Source organism: Tupaia chinensis, unplaced genomic scaffold (assembly GCF_000334495.1).
Source record: "Tupaia chinensis unplaced genomic scaffold, TupChi_1.0 Scaffold000320_2, whole genome shotgun sequence".
NCBI lineage: Eukaryota > Metazoa > Chordata > Mammalia > Scandentia > Tupaiidae > Tupaia > Tupaia belangeri.
The window spans coordinates 2,333,341-2,353,130 of record NW_006159814.1 but is presented as its reverse complement, the minus strand read 5'-3'; the positions used below and the strand labels follow the sequence as shown (position 1 = coordinate 2,353,130).

The 19,790-nt window shown below is 35.7% G+C and overlaps 1 protein-coding gene and 1 pseudogene across 1 annotated transcript in view; both read right to left on the bottom strand.

The window, feature by feature from the left end:
• The window catches only part of ROCK1 (Rho associated coiled-coil containing protein kinase 1), a 175,404-nt gene that overhangs the window by 97,874 nt on the left and 57,740 nt on the right, over positions 1-19,790 (bottom strand). Inside the window, 6 exon segments of the mRNA XM_014588990.2 lie at positions 3,704-3,842; positions 4,163-4,307; positions 5,718-5,802; positions 6,587-6,762; positions 10,381-10,518; positions 11,602-11,702. Of these exon segments, the coding sequence (XP_014444476.1) occupies positions 3,704-3,842; positions 4,163-4,307; positions 5,718-5,802; positions 6,587-6,762; positions 10,381-10,518; positions 11,602-11,702 (784 nt within the window).
• On the bottom strand, positions 668-1,757 carry LOC102502100 (spindle and kinetochore-associated protein 3 pseudogene; annotated as a pseudogene).

Below are 19,790 nucleotides of genomic sequence, written 5' to 3'. Positions count from 1 at the left end.
AGAATAGAGAAAAAAAAAAAAAACCCTACTAACAACTAATTTTTTTTTTAAGTTTGACTAGAGCTTTACTTGAAAATGAAAGTAAGTATGGTTATTTTACATTTTATTTTGCAAAAATTATACAGTAATTCCTAGGAAAAGGAATAAATAAATCAAGTTTTGTCTTGGGGACAGTTTTCTGACAAAATAGAGCATAACATAACAGGTTTTCCATTTGACTTTCAAGGCTCAATCATTGAAGAGGGAACCTTTACTGCATCTCATTTCCCAAAACGAATCCTTTAAAGCACCCATCAGGATACTTGGCAATGTTGTTTTCTCTCAAATTTTAAGCCTGTCTCCACAGTACACTAGGCCCTTACTTTTCCCACTGGCTAGAATTTTAAAGTTCTCCAAGAGCACTATGATAAACTTAATTACTTATCGGTTGTATTTAAATTGGAAGATATGCGGCTGGATAGACAGGACAGTTTGACACCGTCAGATAGCTCTAGAGGCTCCAGCAGCAAGGATCAGAGTTTAGCAGTGTGGTGGAAGGAGCTGAGGTGAGACGATGAACCCAACACAGTGCAAAAGCTGGAAGACAAGAGGAGAAAATAAAAACTTGTCAGCAGTGAGAAGAAGGAAAGAGGAGACTATGAATAACAAAATACGTCGAGCTTTGCTTTCATTTAATCCTGTCCAGTTTCTTTAATGGATGGATCCTGAGAATATCTTCTGGAATTGTGGTTACTTCTGGAGGTGTAGGTGTTCTGAGTAGATTTTCATAAGAAGAAACTGTAGAAGAGGGATCTGCAAAATTGTCAAAGCACTCCTCTGAATTTAAAACTAACAAGGGTACAATCTTTAACTTCCAAATCACTTGATGAACTACTTGTTTTTGATAATGAGTGCTTTGTGGATACCAAAGCTGTGCTGTTCTTTGTAGAAGGAATTTTCAAACCAGGAGTGCAGAATGTAGGAGCCAAGGGGGAATTTGTATACTCAGCATCACTTTTTTCCATCTGCTGGATTATGGGGCCAGGAGTAGCCAAAAATTTATCACTGGCCATACTTTCTGTTTCTACAGTCTCCTCACTTTTAGTTTTCTTCACACATTTAAGGCCCATGGTATAATCTTCATTCAAACACATGGTATATTCAGAGATACCAAACTGCTCTAACTTAGGAGTTACACACTCGAAATCATCCATCCTTAGTGCACATGTTGGAGTTTTTAGTACTTTAGGTAGTGATTGTATGGTAGGTGAGGTTACAGTTTTAGGCTCTTCCTTATGATTATTTACTGCATGTGGGGGGTTTGGTATAACTTGTGATACCATGTATCGCTCAAGTCCAAAATCTGAAAGTTGTGGACTACGTGGCGACTTCTCAGAAACAGAACTGCTTGGAATAAGAGGATTAGACAGATCATCCTTCACATCAGGCTTTTGAAAATTCTCACACTCGGCCAACTCTGGGGTAGAAGCAATGACTTCTTGCTCATTTACTGAATTTATCTTAGCACATGGATTATATCCATACTTCTGGGAAAAACTCTCTTATTTTCATGATATCTGCTGAACTTTTTTTCATTACTTTCGTTGCCTTAATGAAACCAATGCTTTCTTGACTTTCCAATCTTGCTTTATCAAGAAGAATACTGACATCACCCGCTGTCCTCTCCGTCCAGCACTCGCTGCAGCTGGCCCTGTCTCGCGGTCTAGAGTGCTGGCCAGAGATTGCAGCTTCCTGCAGAAACTCCGGATTGGGTCCATGATTGAGGACAGCTGAGCAGATACCAGACGTGAACAGACGCCACCTCAACGAACCTGGTACCCGCCATTCCCTAACAACTAATTCTTGACAGTGCTACAAAATTCAGAACTTTACCTGGATAAGTCACTGTTCACTGGCCTCTTTGGTAACACAGAAACAGTTTCTAAAACGTGCCTTTAGGGACCAACAGATGGTGTAATGGTTACATCACTGGACTTCCACATTGTCAACCATGGTTCAAGTCCCAGATCCAGCAGCTTAAAACTCACGCTGGGCACATATGCATGCATGCCCAAAATCTCAAGAGGAGAATGGAAGAGAAGGGATTGCAGCATGACCACCCCCCCGGGTGGGGGTGATTTCTCACTTTCTGTCGGTTTCTCTCTCTCTCTCTGATGAGCACACACACTCTATAGCAAAAAAATCTCTCTAAAATAAAACGTGCCTTTAGCTGAATTGGAAAGAACTCAGCACCTTTTTGTTCTCTAGTAGAATGCTTACAAACTATGAGAATTACAATTATTTTTCATGAATTAAAAGGCAGACTATCTTAGATAAAGAGTTGCTACTTAGAGAAAGAGACACATACCTTCTTTAAGAAGCTTTCACTGACTCTCTCAGACTATAAGAAGAAATCTCTCAATGATTCTCTGAAACACTGTATTTATTCATAGTAATTATCTTTCTGTAGCATAAATGTCTGACTTGCTTGTCTATTCTCCCCAAAGACTCTGAGGTATTTGAAAAAGTGGCCGTGTATCTTACGCACTTATATATCTCTAGCAACCAACACACTGCATAGTACAGTTTTTCACATTCAAATGTAACATTTAGGCTGGCCCATACAGCAGTGATTAAGGGAGCAGGATCCCACATGGCCAGCCACATTTCAAATACCAGTCCCAGTGATTTAAAATCATGCCAGGCACATGTGCATGTGTACTGAAAGTCCTTACAGGAAGCAGAAAAGGAGAAGGAACTGCAGTGTGACTATCCCCCAGAGAGTGCTTTCTCCCTCTTTCTGTCTCTTTCTCTACGGTAAGCACATATGGCCTCTGGCATTATAAAGCAAATGTAAAATTCTGCAAAACTACACCTCCTTTAAAGCTCTAAAGGACATACTTAAAGAAGATTAATTAATCTTAATTAAAGTGAATCTCAAATTGAAACATGTGAAAGTACGAGGCCTTCTAACGACACAATCACAAGCATTTTATATCATCTTACTAAGTCCTCTGGTTTACTTTCCGACCTCACTAAGTCCTCTGGTTTACTTTCAAATTTAAAAAGCTAACCACAATGGTTTACATCACACACCATTTTTTTTTTTTCAAAAACACAAATACATACATACTTATTAAAATGCTTATTGAATCTTGAAGATATAATACTAGTGACTATGTCTAGGAGAAAGGTAGGAAATTCATATTTCTCATAGCTTCATACCATTTTCTTTATCTCAACAAGCATACACTGTATGTCATCAAATCTAAGATGGCATAAATTAGAAGATGCATGATCCTTTTCTTATTGGTCAGGGGAAAAATGCTCCCAATTAAATCAATACATATGATTGATTGTGAGATACACTTTAATTTCAGACATGTTAATATGTTTTAAAAAATAATTTTCATAGTAATAGACTTAAAATTTTAATCAAAGAAAAAAGTCATCTAATCTACCATCAGCCAAGGCTTGTATCCCAATTTCTTAGGCACAGTAGGTTGAGATCCAGAAAAGATATCCAGAATATGATAAAACTGTATCAGGTTTCACCATCACAAGTGACTAGGGGAATGATAGCATTTATATTCATTTATGTTCTAATAGTTCACCTGTAGGAGCTCAAATATGGACCTTAAAAATCGGACAGAGGGAAAAAAAATCGGACAGAGAGATATAAATTCCTTAAAATAGAAATAAGTTCAATATTAAGATTATTTACCTGTCAGTAAGGAAGGCACAAATGAGATTTTTTGCTTCTTTTGATATGTCATTATCATCAGGGAAGGTAAGTGAATTTTTATGGTTCATAATCTTACTGTAAGTCCCAACCAGAGAATCTGCATAAAAAGGTGTGTCACCTGATGGGGAAAAAAGGCAAAATAAGGTATATTTGGAAAAAATAATTTTTCAAAGGAAAACAGTCAAAGCTACCTGTTACAAATGAGCACATATGAGTTAAACTAAAAAACATATGTGAGATACATATAAATAAATAAAATAATAAATCACAAAATTGGTCTAAGCCTCTAAACAACTTTTAAAAACACATACGATACAGGTTTGGATATTTCTTTCCTACAAATAAAATCAACATTGCTTAATGTAAAAAATATCATATTAGAAGAAGCCAAGTGATAGTTTTAGTATTCAAGGTACATAAAATTCTCACTTTACTCACCTACAAGCATTTCATATAAAAATACCCCAACTGACCACCAGTCACATTCTCGTCCATAATAACCATCACCACCTTGGGATTTTAATACTTCAGGAGAAATATAATCAGGTGTTCCAACTGCTGTATCACATCGTACCATGCCTTCCTAAAAAAAGTAGCAGGGCAAATTCTGAATTAGGTATAAATATAATGGCTCAATTATTTTAAATTACTTCATACTTAATATAAATCTATAGAACTCCAAACTTTTGGGCTATGAAATATATCAAAACTTAATGTAAACTAACAATTAGCTTAATTGCATTTATACACTATATATATAATATATTCATTATACATATATAATACACAGTATATGGGTACACACACTTATTGGTGGTTTTTATTTTGTAATACTAATCACTAGAAAGACATACTGCCATCACTTATTCCTCCAAGTGTGCCAACAATAATGATTTCATTTTAATTAATATATGAATTAAGAATATATTAATATAAGCCAATATAAATAGATAAGAGGTTGACAGAATAAAGCACTTTATAACTTACTAATATAAATGTTAATTTAATCATTTTGACTAAAATAATCATTCTATTTAAATATGCTTGAAGTTACAAAAAAAGAGACTTAACTATACAAATATAAAGTAGGGAAGCAGGTCTACAGCAAATGATCATAATAGTGTTAAATACACAAAAATCTATCTGATATATGTTTTAAACTTCCCTTCCAAAAACTATCTGCATACTTTTTATCTATTTTAGCTAGTATTAATGCAACACAATTATAATTAAATGTTTATATAAAGGTTTTCACGCAGTATTTTTCTTTAAAAACAAAAACATTTACTTATTTACTTGTTGTGATTTTTAAGCTGTCGGGGCTGTGACTTAAACCACACATGGCCATGTGGGAATCCAGTGCTTTAACCACCACACCACCTGCTGACCCTGTAGTGTTTCTTTTTAACCAATAAATCTTCTTTTAAAATGTTTTAAGTACAGCTTATTGACTACTGTTCTATGACAAGTTTCAAAGAATATAAACTGTTTCAACTGAAATTAAAGAGGTATACTTGCTCCTTCAGCTGTGTATATAAGTTATTTATTATATAAATAGTGAGGATGAGTATCTTCTAAAATTCACTATTAAAATAAACAGTAAAAACTTCCATTGTTAACAGAAAACAGGTAAAACACTAAAAAACACATGGGTTACTAACCCAAATTTTTACAAAAGTCTGATTTTACCACTGGCGTAAGTATTTCGTGACATTTAAGCTAATTCCATTTCTAGTTACCAGTAGTGTATATTACAGAGTTGTTATGAAGGATTTAGTAAATCTGGCAATCCACATTCACCCTAAATAGAAAGGGGGAAAAAATCGCTAACAAGTTACTAATACAACATTGAAACCATGGTATCTAGTTCAACAAATAATGTCACATCAATTCTGAACAAGTCCAGATATGGTAAGTGAGTTCTTAATAGCATTTTCTAAAGATGTATCTATCTTGAATTAGCAAAATCTAAATTAAAACCTAATTTATTAACCTTATTCATCTTCATACAAGTACCAAAATCTGCTAACTTCAAATGTCCAGATTTATCCAGCAGCATATTATCAGGCTTCACATCTCTGAGGGGGAAAAAGAAACAGTAGAATACTTCTGAAACAGATCAGACATTGATAAAACTTATGAGGTAGGTACTTTAGTTCAAGTACTCTCAATCTACTAATAGATAAGGCCACTTTAATGTATATGGGTTCTCTATCCACATTTACAATCTGAATTTTATCAAGAAAATCCCTTTATATGTTAACACCTCAGAAGAAGACACATATATTCTTCTTTAACTAGAGTTTGAGTCTTCTGGGGATGGGGAAATCAATTTGAGAGATTAACCATCAAAAACCTAACACTTGGACATAAAACACAGTTGAAACATAGAAGATAGATGAGTAACACCAGGACAAGGGCTAAACCATTCTCATTTTCAATGCCTGAGATGCAGTACAGCAACTACACATGGGATTTAATCAGTGTTTGCAGAACAAATGAAATTATTCTTCTAATGAATAAACATAATCACTAATCAAAACCACACCAATTTACATCATGAAAATTTAAAATCAAAGTGGTTTAACACCCTGGCAAGTACCTTAGAAAACCAGCTTACAATTACTAGTTTTCAGAAAACCACAGAAAAGCCATATAAACATATTAAGGAATATTAAAGAATGCATTTATAGCAACATTAAACTGAAATACCAAAACTAACGTTTTAAGTTCTGAAATGTCATTCATGTCATGTATGAAAATGGGTAAATTTAGAGTGGGAAATATTAATCAAAAATATTTATGTCCTTTTCAAGTACTCTTTCAACAAATGAGAAAAGTTAAAAGTATGTTTATCCTTACCTATGAATAAAACCCATGGAATGGATTGCATCCAATGCAAGAACTACTTCTGCAGTATAAAATCGTGCCCATTTTTCAGGCACATCATAGTTGCTCATTAAGTTTACAAGATCTCCACCAGGCATGTATTCCATCACCATGTAGAGATAACGATCATCTTGGAATGCATAAAAAAGCTACACAAATACAAAAAGTGCATTTGTTAAGATTAAGTAAAATTGTTTCATTTAAAAACTGGCAAAAATGCTAATATAAGGCTTAAGTAAAATATCAAATTGTGGAACAGTAATCGTAAACACCATTCAGAAAAAGAAAAAAAAGAAACATAAATGTCACAAAGACACCTGTATATGCAAAGGAACTAGAAAGTAGTTATTCTGAAGAATTAGATGGAAACATTTTTTTTGTTCATAACTTTCTATACTATTTTAAATGTTTTTTTATACCAAGTTGTTTGTTTTTTTTTTGTTGTTGTTATAATAATTTCAATTTAAAAACATACAAATCTCAGGGCCAGCAGGTGCCATAGTAGGTATGGCACTGGACTCCCACATGGCAGACCACGGTTGATTTGGTGGCTTGAAAATCATGCTGTACTCATGTACACACATGCCCAAAATTCTAGGAGAGGATGGAGAAGGGATTCCAGCATGGCCATCCTATTTCACTTTCTCTCTTGCTGCCTCTCTCTGTCCCTGACTGGTGAAGGCATGCACCCTAAGGCAAAAACCTTTAAAAAAAAAATGTGTGTGTGTGTGTGTGTGTGTGTGTGTGTCTACTTCCAATTTAACTTGTACATGAGTGGAGTTTACTGTTACATTTATATCAATAACTAAATTCTCAGTAAGTTTGATAAATTGGGCTGTTTCAGCTATTCCCTCTTAGCTGTATGACTTTAGCAAATGGGGACTCAGAAATGTTAAGCAATTAACAGAAATTATAAACACAGTTCAGAAAAAGAAAAAAAAAAAGAAACAAATGTCACAAAGCAATTTACATATCTGAGACTGACGGCTGCTCAGTAAGTCAGCATCTGGGTGCTTAGCAGTTAATAAGTGCTTAATAAATGTTTAATAAACAAAATCATGAATGTGGGGTATATTTAACAGGCATTAAATCTTTCTCAGTTATTAAGAAGATTATTGAATATAAAACAGCACTTAGTGCAATAGATGCTCAATAAATGATAGCAGTCAGTGGGAAAAAGAGCAGTTTTTCTTTGTTACAGTTAACAAAAGAAATTGGAAGAAGGCAGCATCCAGAGTCAAAGTAGGAAGAATAAAATACTTTAATATGATATTGGCAAAAGTATCATGCATAAATATATTATGTGAGACCAGGGCTAAAGTAAAAAGAACAATTTACAAAAGGACATTTTAAGTAGATACAAGGAATTTAGAATTAAATAAATCTTAAAATTAAAATAAGCCCTGGGGGGGGGGGAATCTAATTTACTTAGATGTTTACATATTTTTTCTCTTATTTTTATTTTTAAATTTAAAAAAAATTTTTTTTTTTTTTAGATATTTTTGCTAAAGGGCATGTGTGCTCACCAGAAAGACAGAGACAGGGAGACGCGGGGGGAGGGGGGATGGGGTGTAGGGGTGAGGGGGGTGTGGGGTGGCCACGCTGCAATCCCTTCTCCTCCAGTTGCCTCTCAGGATCCTGGGGACGCACACACGCACGCACCTGGCGTGAGTTTAAGCCACCGGGTCCAGGACTCAAAGCACGGTCAGGTACATGGGAGTTCAGCGACATAGCCATTACGCTAACTGCTGGTCCTGTCACTTGGTTTCTTATTCTTTCTCCTCCCTCCAAAAATATATATATTTTTAATTAAAATTACTAAATTTCTCTCTGTCTTTCTGGTGAAGGCATGTGCCCTATAGCCAAAAAAAAAAAAAAAAAAAAAAAAAACCTCTATAAAAAAAAAATCTGTCTTAAAAAAGAAACCAAGTGACATTTCATGGCTATCCCAGAGTAAAGTAAATCATTTGTGATTTTAGACCCCATAATTAAAGAAATGTTGTTAATTTGATGTAGTTTATCCTATTTGTAGACAATATATCAAGATAAATAAAGCTTCAGATACTTAAGTCATGAATTTATCCCTGAAACTAACAATGACAACATATATCTTCTCATTCTGAAACGGAACACTGCACATTTATATATCAGTGATCGTCAACCTGAGGTTATAATGTCCACCCCCAACCACCACTACCAAAGCACCATTCAACAATGTCTAAACATATTTTTGATTGTTACAAATGGTGTATAGGGTGGAAAGGCTTGCTGCTGGTTTCCTAGGTAGAGGCCAAGGATGCTGCCAAATATCCCAGGTATGAATACCAGTAATTAGAATAATGCACAGGAGAGTCCCTAACTATAAAGAATTATTTGGTTCAACATGCCAACAGTACCAAGACCAGGAAACCCTGATCTACACTGTAAATAAAAACAAAACATACATTTCAGGCTTAAAAGGTATTATATAAATCTTCAACATTTTCCCTATCATTTTTAGTCCAATAACTAGTATGCTTATTAAAGACTGTCTTTACTATATACTGAAAATGAGTAAATCACAAATTATTAATACATTAGGAATTTAGAAATGGTCTAGCCTAGTTTACCTCCTGCATATGAGATCTCACTTAAATTAAGGGCCCTAATACCTAAGACCAAAAAAACAATGAGCTGTTGTAGTTGAAGAAAGGTAGAAAATTTGGAATTATAATCTACCCAATCTAATCAAGATTTTATCTATGGTACCTCCACACTCAAAATAACCAATCAAAAATAACTTTCACATTTATGAGTAAGGAAACTTGTGGCCCAGTGAAGTTAAGTAACTTAGCCAAGCTTCACAGATAGGACAATGGAGTCTAGACTAGAACCAACAACTACTGACTCCTAGTGTGTTTTTTGTTCTACTGAAAACTTTGAGCCAATACAGCACTATTTAGAACAGAACTCTGTTCCCTTTTTCATTTCCCCCATTCTCTTTTCTCCAAAAAATAAGAGAGACTAACAGATAAATACAGAGTTACATAAGAGGATTTCATGTTGAGGAAGGAACATAATAAGCTTCAAAATTAAATAAAAGTAACTAAAGTTTAAGTACATAGACCAAAAAGTGGCATAGAGGTAACACAATTGGTCCCACAAGGAAAGGTCACAAATTATTGTCCTTGCGCCTCCCTATGCATATTGGGTGTGCACGTGCCCATGATCTGGGTTGGCTGAGGCCAGTAGGTGATTCATGGCATGAAGATCCTGCTGGGGATGCCAGTCTTTCCCCCTTCCCTCTAATGGAAGAAATATTTTAAATAAATAAAATATAGCAGAGAGTCAGAAATGGGGTAAAAGGAAAAAATTATTGACGATAACATGTATGATTAAGCCACTATGCAGTATATTCTGGATAGGAAATCTCATTTTGTATTCTGTGATGACGCTCAGGGAATTAATGTAAATTAATTAATTAAAATATGTTTCATAAAAAATTTAAAATATATATACTAATATGTGACTTCCCTCAAATCAAAGCAGGTTCTTTAAATTTTCTATATTTAAAACTCTATGGACGCTATCATTTTGCTTTGGCTTTACTTTCCTTTTACAGCTGATTCAATAAAATTAAATTTTATGATTAAAAAATAATAATATATTAAGCAATTATGTAATTATCAATAAATCTTCTATTGCTGTTCTAAAAAACAAACTAAACTTTTCTGATATATTTAGTTACAAACTAGTACAACAATAACGAAACAGCAGCAAAATCATACCTGAACAACCCAAGGACTGTTAGCAAAAGCCATAATGTCCCTTTCTTCCCAGAAAAAAGCAGAATCAGATCTCTTAATCATTTCAAATTTGCTGAGAAGCTTCATAGCATATACTTTCCTGGTAGATTTATGCCTAACCTTTAAAACAGAAAATGAAAAATAATGAATTTGTACAGTTCAAAATTTCACAGAATAATTTATTAAATGATTTAATACTTGTTAAATAATTTAACTTTTTTTCAGCTATTTTTATTTCTCTGATGTTGAATTATCTCAATTTGCTAATGTCAAGGCTTTAATTATCAGAAGCAATGTTAATGAAAAGACTCTATTTCCCATATTATAACACAATCCTCCCACCCCCTGCCAGGTATGCTGCTTTCTATTTATAAAGCTTACTATTCCAGGACCAGCAGATGGCGTCATGGTTATGTCACTAGACTCCCACGTAGTCGATCGTGGTTCGAGTCTCGGACCTGGCGGCTTAACTCATGCTGGGCACACGTATGTGCGTGCCCAAGATCCCAAGAAGAGAATGGAGGAGAAGAGATTATATTATGGCCATCCCCCATAGGTGGTGATTTCTCACTTTCTGTTTCTCTTTCCAGCAAGTGCACGCACCTTATAGCAAAAACCTCTATTCAAAAAACAAACAAACCAAAAAAGAAAAAACAAAGCTATTCCATAGCATCTTAGGTGATCTAGTATTAGGACATTTTTCTTCTTTTTTTTTTTTTCTTTTAAGATTTTTGCTATAGGGTGTGTGCACTTTGCAGGAACGAGAAAGAGATACAGAAAGAGGGCAAGTGAAAAATTACCCTTGGGGGTACGGGAGAGAACAGCCCTTCTGTAATCCCTTCTCCATTCTCCTGAAAGGATAATGGATATTCACTTATGCACACAGCATGGTTTTCAAGCCACTGAGTCTGGGATACAAATGGTGGAGTCAGCAATGTAGGATCAGCGCCTTAACCACCATGCCATCTGCGGCCCCCAGAGTTCTCTTCTGATATGTGAGACTACTCTACCCAGGGGTGCTTGGGAAAACATTTTGCACTACTGGTGGAGTTGAACCTAGGCTTTCATACCCTCAGGCAAAAATGTCTAGAGAAATTTAAAGCAAGATCTATCAAAAACAGTATTTTCCCAAATAACATATTAAACACATGAGTGAATTTTTTTTAATTTATAAAAGTTCTTAACCTCATTAAAATAACCTACCAACTGAACTTCTCCAAATGCACCTCTGCCAATCACCTTCACTACTTCATAATCTTCAGCTTTCATACGTAAGTCTCTAATTTTATTTATTGTGTCTTTATCTGTATAAAAAGAAAAGTTTGTAATTTTAAGACACTAAAGCATTATAACCAACACTATTTATTTTACATTTAAGTTCTTGAGAAACACAATGAAAAACCAAAATCTTCATTAAGTATTAGTGGATATATAGTTAAACTTCAAGTTATAAAACAGAGAAATCTTCAATGTACTAAGAACTTTAAAAGAAAATTCTGGGATGACTTCACTGTAGCTATTAGAAATTTTTAAAGTTAAAATTTGACTTAACAGAATGTTTTAAAAACATATATACTACAAATAAAAGCCTAGCAGTTTAAATAAACATTAAATTTGAATTTAAGGAACACAGGTAGATATTTTAGGTAAATGAAATCTTTTTTTAAATCAATTATCAGTTTTGTTGATCCCTTTAAAAAGATAAAAAATGCTAAAGAATCACAATAAATTTTCCAACTGGCAATCTTTAGTACTTACGCCATTACATTTCTCTGTTTGAACCTAGATTTTAAGTTAAAACACACAGTGGGAATCACTGCAATTATTTATATAAACCTGTCATGCTACAAACTACAATAATTTACAAATCCCCACTGGATAGATATTCTAATTCCTAATTTGGTCATAGATTAAAAAAGGGCTATTTTAATCCACTTGGGTCAACATTGGCATGAGATTACATGGAAAAGCTTCACATTTCAGAGTTGTACAAAATACAGAACAGCTACTAAACTTAAATTCTAGATCGTACTAAAAGCTGCATTAATATTCTTGTCTTTTAAAATGCACATTTAAACTCAAATGTTTGGGTACATTATGACCAACAAACTCAGGCAACAGAGAGTAAATTTCTGTACAGGGTTCACATAAATACATTTAGTTTTAGGTTACATATTTACTGTGTAATGTACCAGAAAGATACAGACAACAATTAATTAATTTACTGCACAAATAATTGTATCTACCACACATCAGGCTCTATAGTATTCCTGGGGATACATAAAGATAACTTTAAAATATAGTCCTTGCTCATAAGGAGTTAAAATTAGCAAATGAAACAGAAACAATAACAAAAATAATTCCCAAAAATACAATAAGAGAAATAAGAACAGAGTTTTTGGAATACTAACAAGGATACCTAACTCAAGCCTGCCGGGGAAGGAAATAGACAGGCTTTCCAGACATGACGACACTTGAAAAATGCCTAAAATAAAGAGTAGGAGTTAGCCAGATAACAGAGAATGAAAGAAAGAATATTATAGGTGAATGAGTAATATATAAAAACAAAGGCAGAGTAGAGCTGTATATAAATTCTGTATACTGGAGTATTAAGCTTGTAGTAAAGATTAGCAGAAGAAAATGAAGAGTCCCAAACTATTTAAGGAGCCCAAACTACCTGTTGGACAGTAGTTATAAAATTATTATCTGATCATCAAACACCTTTTCCACATTAAAGTTTAAAACAGCTCAATATGTAAAAGAGATGAAAGAAACTACTCTAAGGGAGATGAACTGTGTTGGGCAAAATCTCGAACCTCATCTACTCTGCTCTTCCATAATGCAGTTTGTGAGGAGTCCTATAGAATCTGCTGGGAACTGAGAAACACAATGCTAAAAATATAAAGTGGGGGGCTGACAGGTGGCGTGGTGGTTAAGGGTGCTGGACTTCCCCATGGCCAACCACGGTTTAAGTAATGGGTCGGGCAGCTTGCTTTCTTGCTTTCTCTCTCTCTCGCACTCTGTCCCTTTCTGGTCAAATTAAAAATAAGCAAACAAATAAAGTTAAATAAAAATAATTATTTTTAAAAAATACTATGGGGACCAGCAAGTGGTATAGTATTTAAGGCAACGGATTCCCAATTTGGCCAACTGTGGTTTGGGTCTCAGACCCAGCAACTCAAAAATAAACAAAAGGCACATGTGTGTGTATGGTCAAAATTCCAGGAGGAGAATGAAGGAGACTGTGATGTGGCCATCTCCCATGCATGGGTGATTTCTCATTTTCTCTCTCTCTCTCTGTGTCTCTTCTCCAGCATGCACACACACCCTATGACAAAAACTACTACTATGAATTGGGAGCCATAAAACAAAATTAAGGCATATAAAGCAATATACTCAAACTTCCATTTAAGTAAACAAATTCAGAGAATATATGCAAAATAAATTCAATAAGGGCAAGACTGGGGGGGAGGGGAATTTTAAGAGTATTGCAGTATACCAGATGAGAGATAAAGTCCTGCGCTAGAATAATGTGTTATATAACAGCCTGTGGGGTTGAGAAAGGATCCCTGGCTCTAGTTGCATGAGGTTTAGAGCCCTAAATAGGCTCTTAAGAAAAGTCTTGAGGAAGACTACAGACAACTCATTTGAAATCCAAAAGTTCAATGCTCTACTGCCTTAAATTCAGCTGTCCTAATACAGACTTCAGGCTAACAGGTGTAACTGTCTCTGGCTGATGACTTTCTGTGGAACTCACAGTTCTATCACTCTAGTTTTCTTAGTTCATCTGGCCAAGGGTCCAATCTTGAACTACTCAAGCACTTAATGATAAAGTCTAACCAGCAGATGTTCATTTCCCAAATACTCAGAACTATTCATTCATGTTCACCCTAATCCTAAGATCTTAAAGCTGAATACTTACTGAAAGTAGTAATGTAGCAGACCCAGTTCTTGGTCTATGAATACTATTTGTAGCCTGATTTTCATATGCTTATGGTGCATTTGCATTCACTAGAAGATGTTTTCCACAGACTAGCAGGTGGAATGGAGGTTAGGGCACTGGATCCCACATGGCCAACTGTGTGGTTCTAGTCTTAGACTCAGCAGCTTGAGAATCACTTCAGGTGCATGTGTGTACATGCCCAAAATCCTAAAAGGAGACTGAAGGAGAGGGGATTGTGGTGGGCATTCCCCTAGGCAAGAGAGTATTTCTCATTCCCTTCCCTCTGTTTCTTTCTGTTAGTGTATGCACCCTATTTAAATAATAATTTTTTAAAAATACCTAACTAGCAGATGGTGTAATAGTTATGTTGTTGGACTCCCACATAGTCAGCCATGGCTCAAGTCCTGGACATAGAGACTTAAAACTCACTTCGGACACAAGTGTGTGCATACCCAAAATCCCAAGAGGAGAATGGAGAAGAGATTGCCATTTACCCCTGGGGGGGTGATTTCTCATCTTCTGTCTCTCTCTTTCTCTCTCCAGTGAGTGCACACACCTTATAGCAAAAATCTCTCTTAAAAAACAAAAACAAAACACAATAAAAAAAACAGAGGAGTCGGCAGGTGGCATGGTGGTTGGGGTAATGGACTCCCCACATGGCCAACAACAGTTCAAGTTCTGGACCTGGTGGCTTCATTTCTTACTTTAGCTTTCTCTCTATATCTCTCTGGTCAAAATTTTTTTTAAAAATATTCATTTATTTTTAATTATTTATTTAACTTTATTAATTAATTCATTTCTTTTACTTTGACTAGAGAGAGAGAGAGAGAGAGAGAGAGCAAGCAAGCCACCAGGTCCAGGACTTGAACCATGGTCGGCCATGTGGGAGTGTCCAGCACCTCAACCACTACGCCACCTGCTGGGCCCTCTCTGGTCAAAATTAAAAAAAAAAAAAAAAGACACATAAAATTAAATAAATAAATAATTCTTTAGGGGGAAAAAAGTTGATGTTTTCTAAACTTATCTTAGATGTTGGATGTTACTAGACCTCCATGCTCCATACACAGAAAACTCAAATTGGGTCTTAGCTAGAGTCTGTGGGATAGACGATAAATACCCATAATAGCCCTGCTGACTTTATTTAACATGAGGCCTTCCTAACTTCAATTCTGTGTTTTACATGTGAAATGACTAGTGACAATCCCAGATTAGTCAATTCTTCCTTCAACCCTAATCAATAATTTCTTACTCCTCCTTTAAATGTGAACAATCTTTAGACTCTACACATATTTAACCAATATATGATCATACAAGGGGTGGTCACTGTTTCTTTCTTCATAACCCAATGTATTCTAAGATGTACAGTTATAACTAATTACAAAAGAAGTACCTTTTAACTCCAATTAATAACAAAATACCAGGATAGGATACAAATAACATAAAAATTAAGATTAGGAAGATCACTGATAGTTTATTCCAAAGATCATTTTATTGTAGCACTAAGAAAAATGGTCTCATTTCCAAGGTGTAGACAATAGTGCACTGAACTCCAGCACCATAAGTGACATGGCCAACCAGTGGTTCAGATCCCAGGTTGACAAGATAGATGGCTGAGCTTGTGCATGCCCAAGATCCTAATCAGTTGAAGCACTGTTGGAAGATCACAGCTGAGGAGACCCTGTCAAGAGTGCCTGTTACTCTCTCATACATGCACATATGCTCTCGTAAAATAAATAAAATGGTGTAGTTAAGGCGCTGGACACTCCCACATAGCCGACCACGGTTCAAGTCCTGGACCTGATGGCTTGCTTTCTCACTTTGTCTCTCTCAGGTCAAATTAAATTAATGAATAAATAAAAATTAAAAATCCTTTCTAAACAAAGAAAAAATGAACTTTTTCAAAGATGCAAAGGTGAAATTGAAGAAAAAATAAAACTTCAATAATGAAATACACAAACTTGTTGAGTGACCATATTTAAGGAGGACATAAGAATCAAGGATTTCTAAAAAAGGAATGGGACCAGCAGTTGGTGTACTATGTTGCTGTACTCCCATGCAGTTGATCGCAGTTCGAGTCCCGGACCCGGTGACTTAAACTCACGCCAAGCGCGTGTGTATGCGTGCCCGAGATCCAAAGAGGAGAATGGTGGAGAAGGGATTGCAGCATGGCCATCCCCCCTGGGGGAGGGGGTGATTTCTTGCTTTCTGTCTCTCTGTCTCTGTCTTTCTGGCGAGCACATGCGCCCTATAGCAAAAATCTCTAAAAAGAATCAAGGATTACATATTTACGACAAATATTCATTCAGAATCCACTATGTGGCAGATGGTATTCTAAAACTTGGGGACAAACAGTATCCCTGGTGTTATTTAGAACAGGTAATATTTTGGAAGAATAAGAATAAATAAAATATGTTCATTTAATTTCATATATTATAAAGAAAACAAGACTAGGGCCAGCATGTGGCACGGTGGTTAAGGGAGCTGGACTCCCACATAGCCAACTGTGGTTCAAGTCCTGGACCTGGTGGCTTGTTTTCTCACTTTCCCTCTCTTGCACACGCACTCTCTCTCTCTCTGTCCCTCTCGGGTCAACTTAAAAAAAAATACATATTTATATATACACACATACGTATGTGTGTGTGTGTATATATATATATATGTATGCATATATATAAAGTTAAATAATTATTTAAAAAAAGAAAAGATCAAGCTTCCATGAGTCTGCAAGGAGAGAATATACATCTAGGATAATTCTTCATTCACTTTGGAAAACAAATCTACAAAAACAACTCGAAATTACTTGTCATTCTGTTTTTTTTTTTAATTATTATTATTATTATTGTCAGAGTGTGTTCTCTTACGAAAGAGAGAGAGAAAGCAATCCTCAATGGGACATGGTCATGCTAAAAACCCTTTTCCTCGATTTCTCCATCCCATAAGGATTTGGGGTAGAAGTGTAGAAACCTGGGACCAGAAATAAGCATACTGGCTATGTTGCTGGACTCCCATGTAGTCGACTGCGGTCTGAGTCCCGGACCCGGCGGCTTAAACTCACGTCGTGTGCGTGTGCTTGCATGCCCAAGACCCCGAGAGGAGAATGGAGGAGAAGAGATTGTGGCATGGCCATCTCCCCTGGGGGGTGATTTCTCACTTTCTGTCTCTGTATCTCTCTTTCTGGCGAAAGCACGTGCACTACAGCAAAAAACTCTCCAAAAAAAAAAAAGAAGTGTAAAAACTTCTGTTTTCAAGTCACGAGGGCTAGGATTCAAACCACAGTCAGCTATGTGGAATCTGGCTCCCTAAGGAAAAGGTTTAAGTGTTGTGCTACAACACTGACGCTGTCTTAACTGACAGTTGATATTATTCCTAAAGTCCTCAATTCTTTAAATAGTTGTTCTCGCCCAAAGGCTAGAAGTCTTAGCAAGTTTCTCTCTCTGTATACATTAGTTTGGCTGTAATAATCAATGAAAGGTTTTCTCTGCTTGGCTAACATTAACCCATGCATAACTCATATAAGGTTGAAGTCTCATTTTTTTAAAGAATTATTTTATTTAATTTTATTTGCTCCATTTATTTTAATTTGACGAGAGATAGAGAGAGAGAGAGAAAGAGAGGAAAGTGAGATAGCAAGTCACCAGGTCGGGGACTTGAACCATGGTCCATCATGTGGGAGTGTCCAGTGCCTCAACCACCATGCTACCCACCAGTCCTCCGCAGCCTCATCTTCCTTTTATTTTTGTGAAGAAATTCTACTGTGATGAGATATTCCATTTTAAACTTCCCATTTTTTCTGATTGTTGCTGTCATAATGAATTGGGAATATAAAATGAGTGCTTAGTCTCATAATGTCAATGTATTTTGTTTTCTTTTAGCACAACTACAGTGTCACTGCACAACAAACACAATGCTTAGCCATCTAACTTGATAAAATAGTCCATACTTCACTGTGCCTCTAAAACACATTTGAGTTACACTTTTCCCTTCTTGTTTTGACACAACATGAAAGTATGTACTGGTAATTAAAATACTGTGGTATGGTGGTACATATGACATCCAAAATGCTGTTGAGTTATAAATGCATCACTGTGACATATTGTGCTGATCAGCACTGTGAAGCAATGAGAATGCCCTATATAATCATTGCAACTACTGAACTCAACTGTTGTAGCACAAAACCCAAAACAGACAATACATTAAAAAAATAAGTGTAGAGCCACATGGGGCACAGTGGCAGAATTAGATATTCGATGAGGCTGACCCACATGGGAAGCTTTCCGGTTTGCATATAGAAACCTCTCCCTGAGTAAGCCAGGCATCCATGTTCCCATGATCCAGGGCTAGCTGAGGCTGGAGGTATATCACAGTGTCGGGATCTTGTGGAGAGTGCTGTCTTTTTTCTTTGTCTCTTTTGCTCATGGAAGAAATAAAATAAACTTGGAAAAAAAAAAAAAGGCACGGCCATATGCCAGTAACAGTTTATGAACAATGAAATTTAAATTTTACAATACTTCATATTATGATATTCTCTTGACTTTTTTTTCAGTCATTGAAAAAATAGAAAAACCATTCTTTCTTTAAATAATTATTTTTACTTAACTTTATTTATTTATATATTTTGACTTGATATATACACACACACACACACACACATACAGAGAGAGAGAGAGAAAAGCAAGCCACCAAGTCCGGGACTCAATTTGTGGTCAGCCAGGTGGGAGTCCAACACCCTTAACTACCACACTACCTGCTGGCCCTTAAAAACCATTCTTAATGAGTCGTACAGAAACAGATGGTAGCCTACATTTGGTCTGTGAGCTGGACTCCCACATGGCCAACCCTGGTTCGAATTCTGGGCCCCGTGGCTTGAAAGTCACGCCGGGTGCACGTGCATGCATGTCCAAGATCCCAGAAGGAAAATAAAGGAGAAGGGACTGTGGTGTGGTTACCCACCCTGTAGGGGTGACTTCTTTCTCTCTCTCTCTCAGCAAGTGCACATACCATAAGGCAAAAAAAAAAAAAAAAACTTTTTTTTTTTTTAAAAAAAGAAGTTGTCTATCCTATCTTTTGCTAAATCTTTCCTCCCATTTGCTCTTGAGCCCACATTAGGTGTGCTTTAGCCCTTATCTTTCTATCAAAACTACTTATCAAAGTCACAAATTAATACCATGTTGCTGAGATTGAATTGGTGAAATAGCATTCTGTGACTTTTGACTAAAATATTGCTGCTTTTCTTCTAGGCTTTGTTGTTTAGTTTTAAGACTTTTTGTCCTGTCTTGAGCTGTCAATAGGTTCATGTACATACTATTTGAACAGAATATTAAACCTGTTTCCAGGCTTTTAGTTTTAAGCAAATTTCCTTACCTATTTGAAACTGCTTTTCATTAAATTACCAGCTGAACTTGCTATTGAAAGTAGTTAAATTATTTAAGAAATTGTGTGATGGGACCAG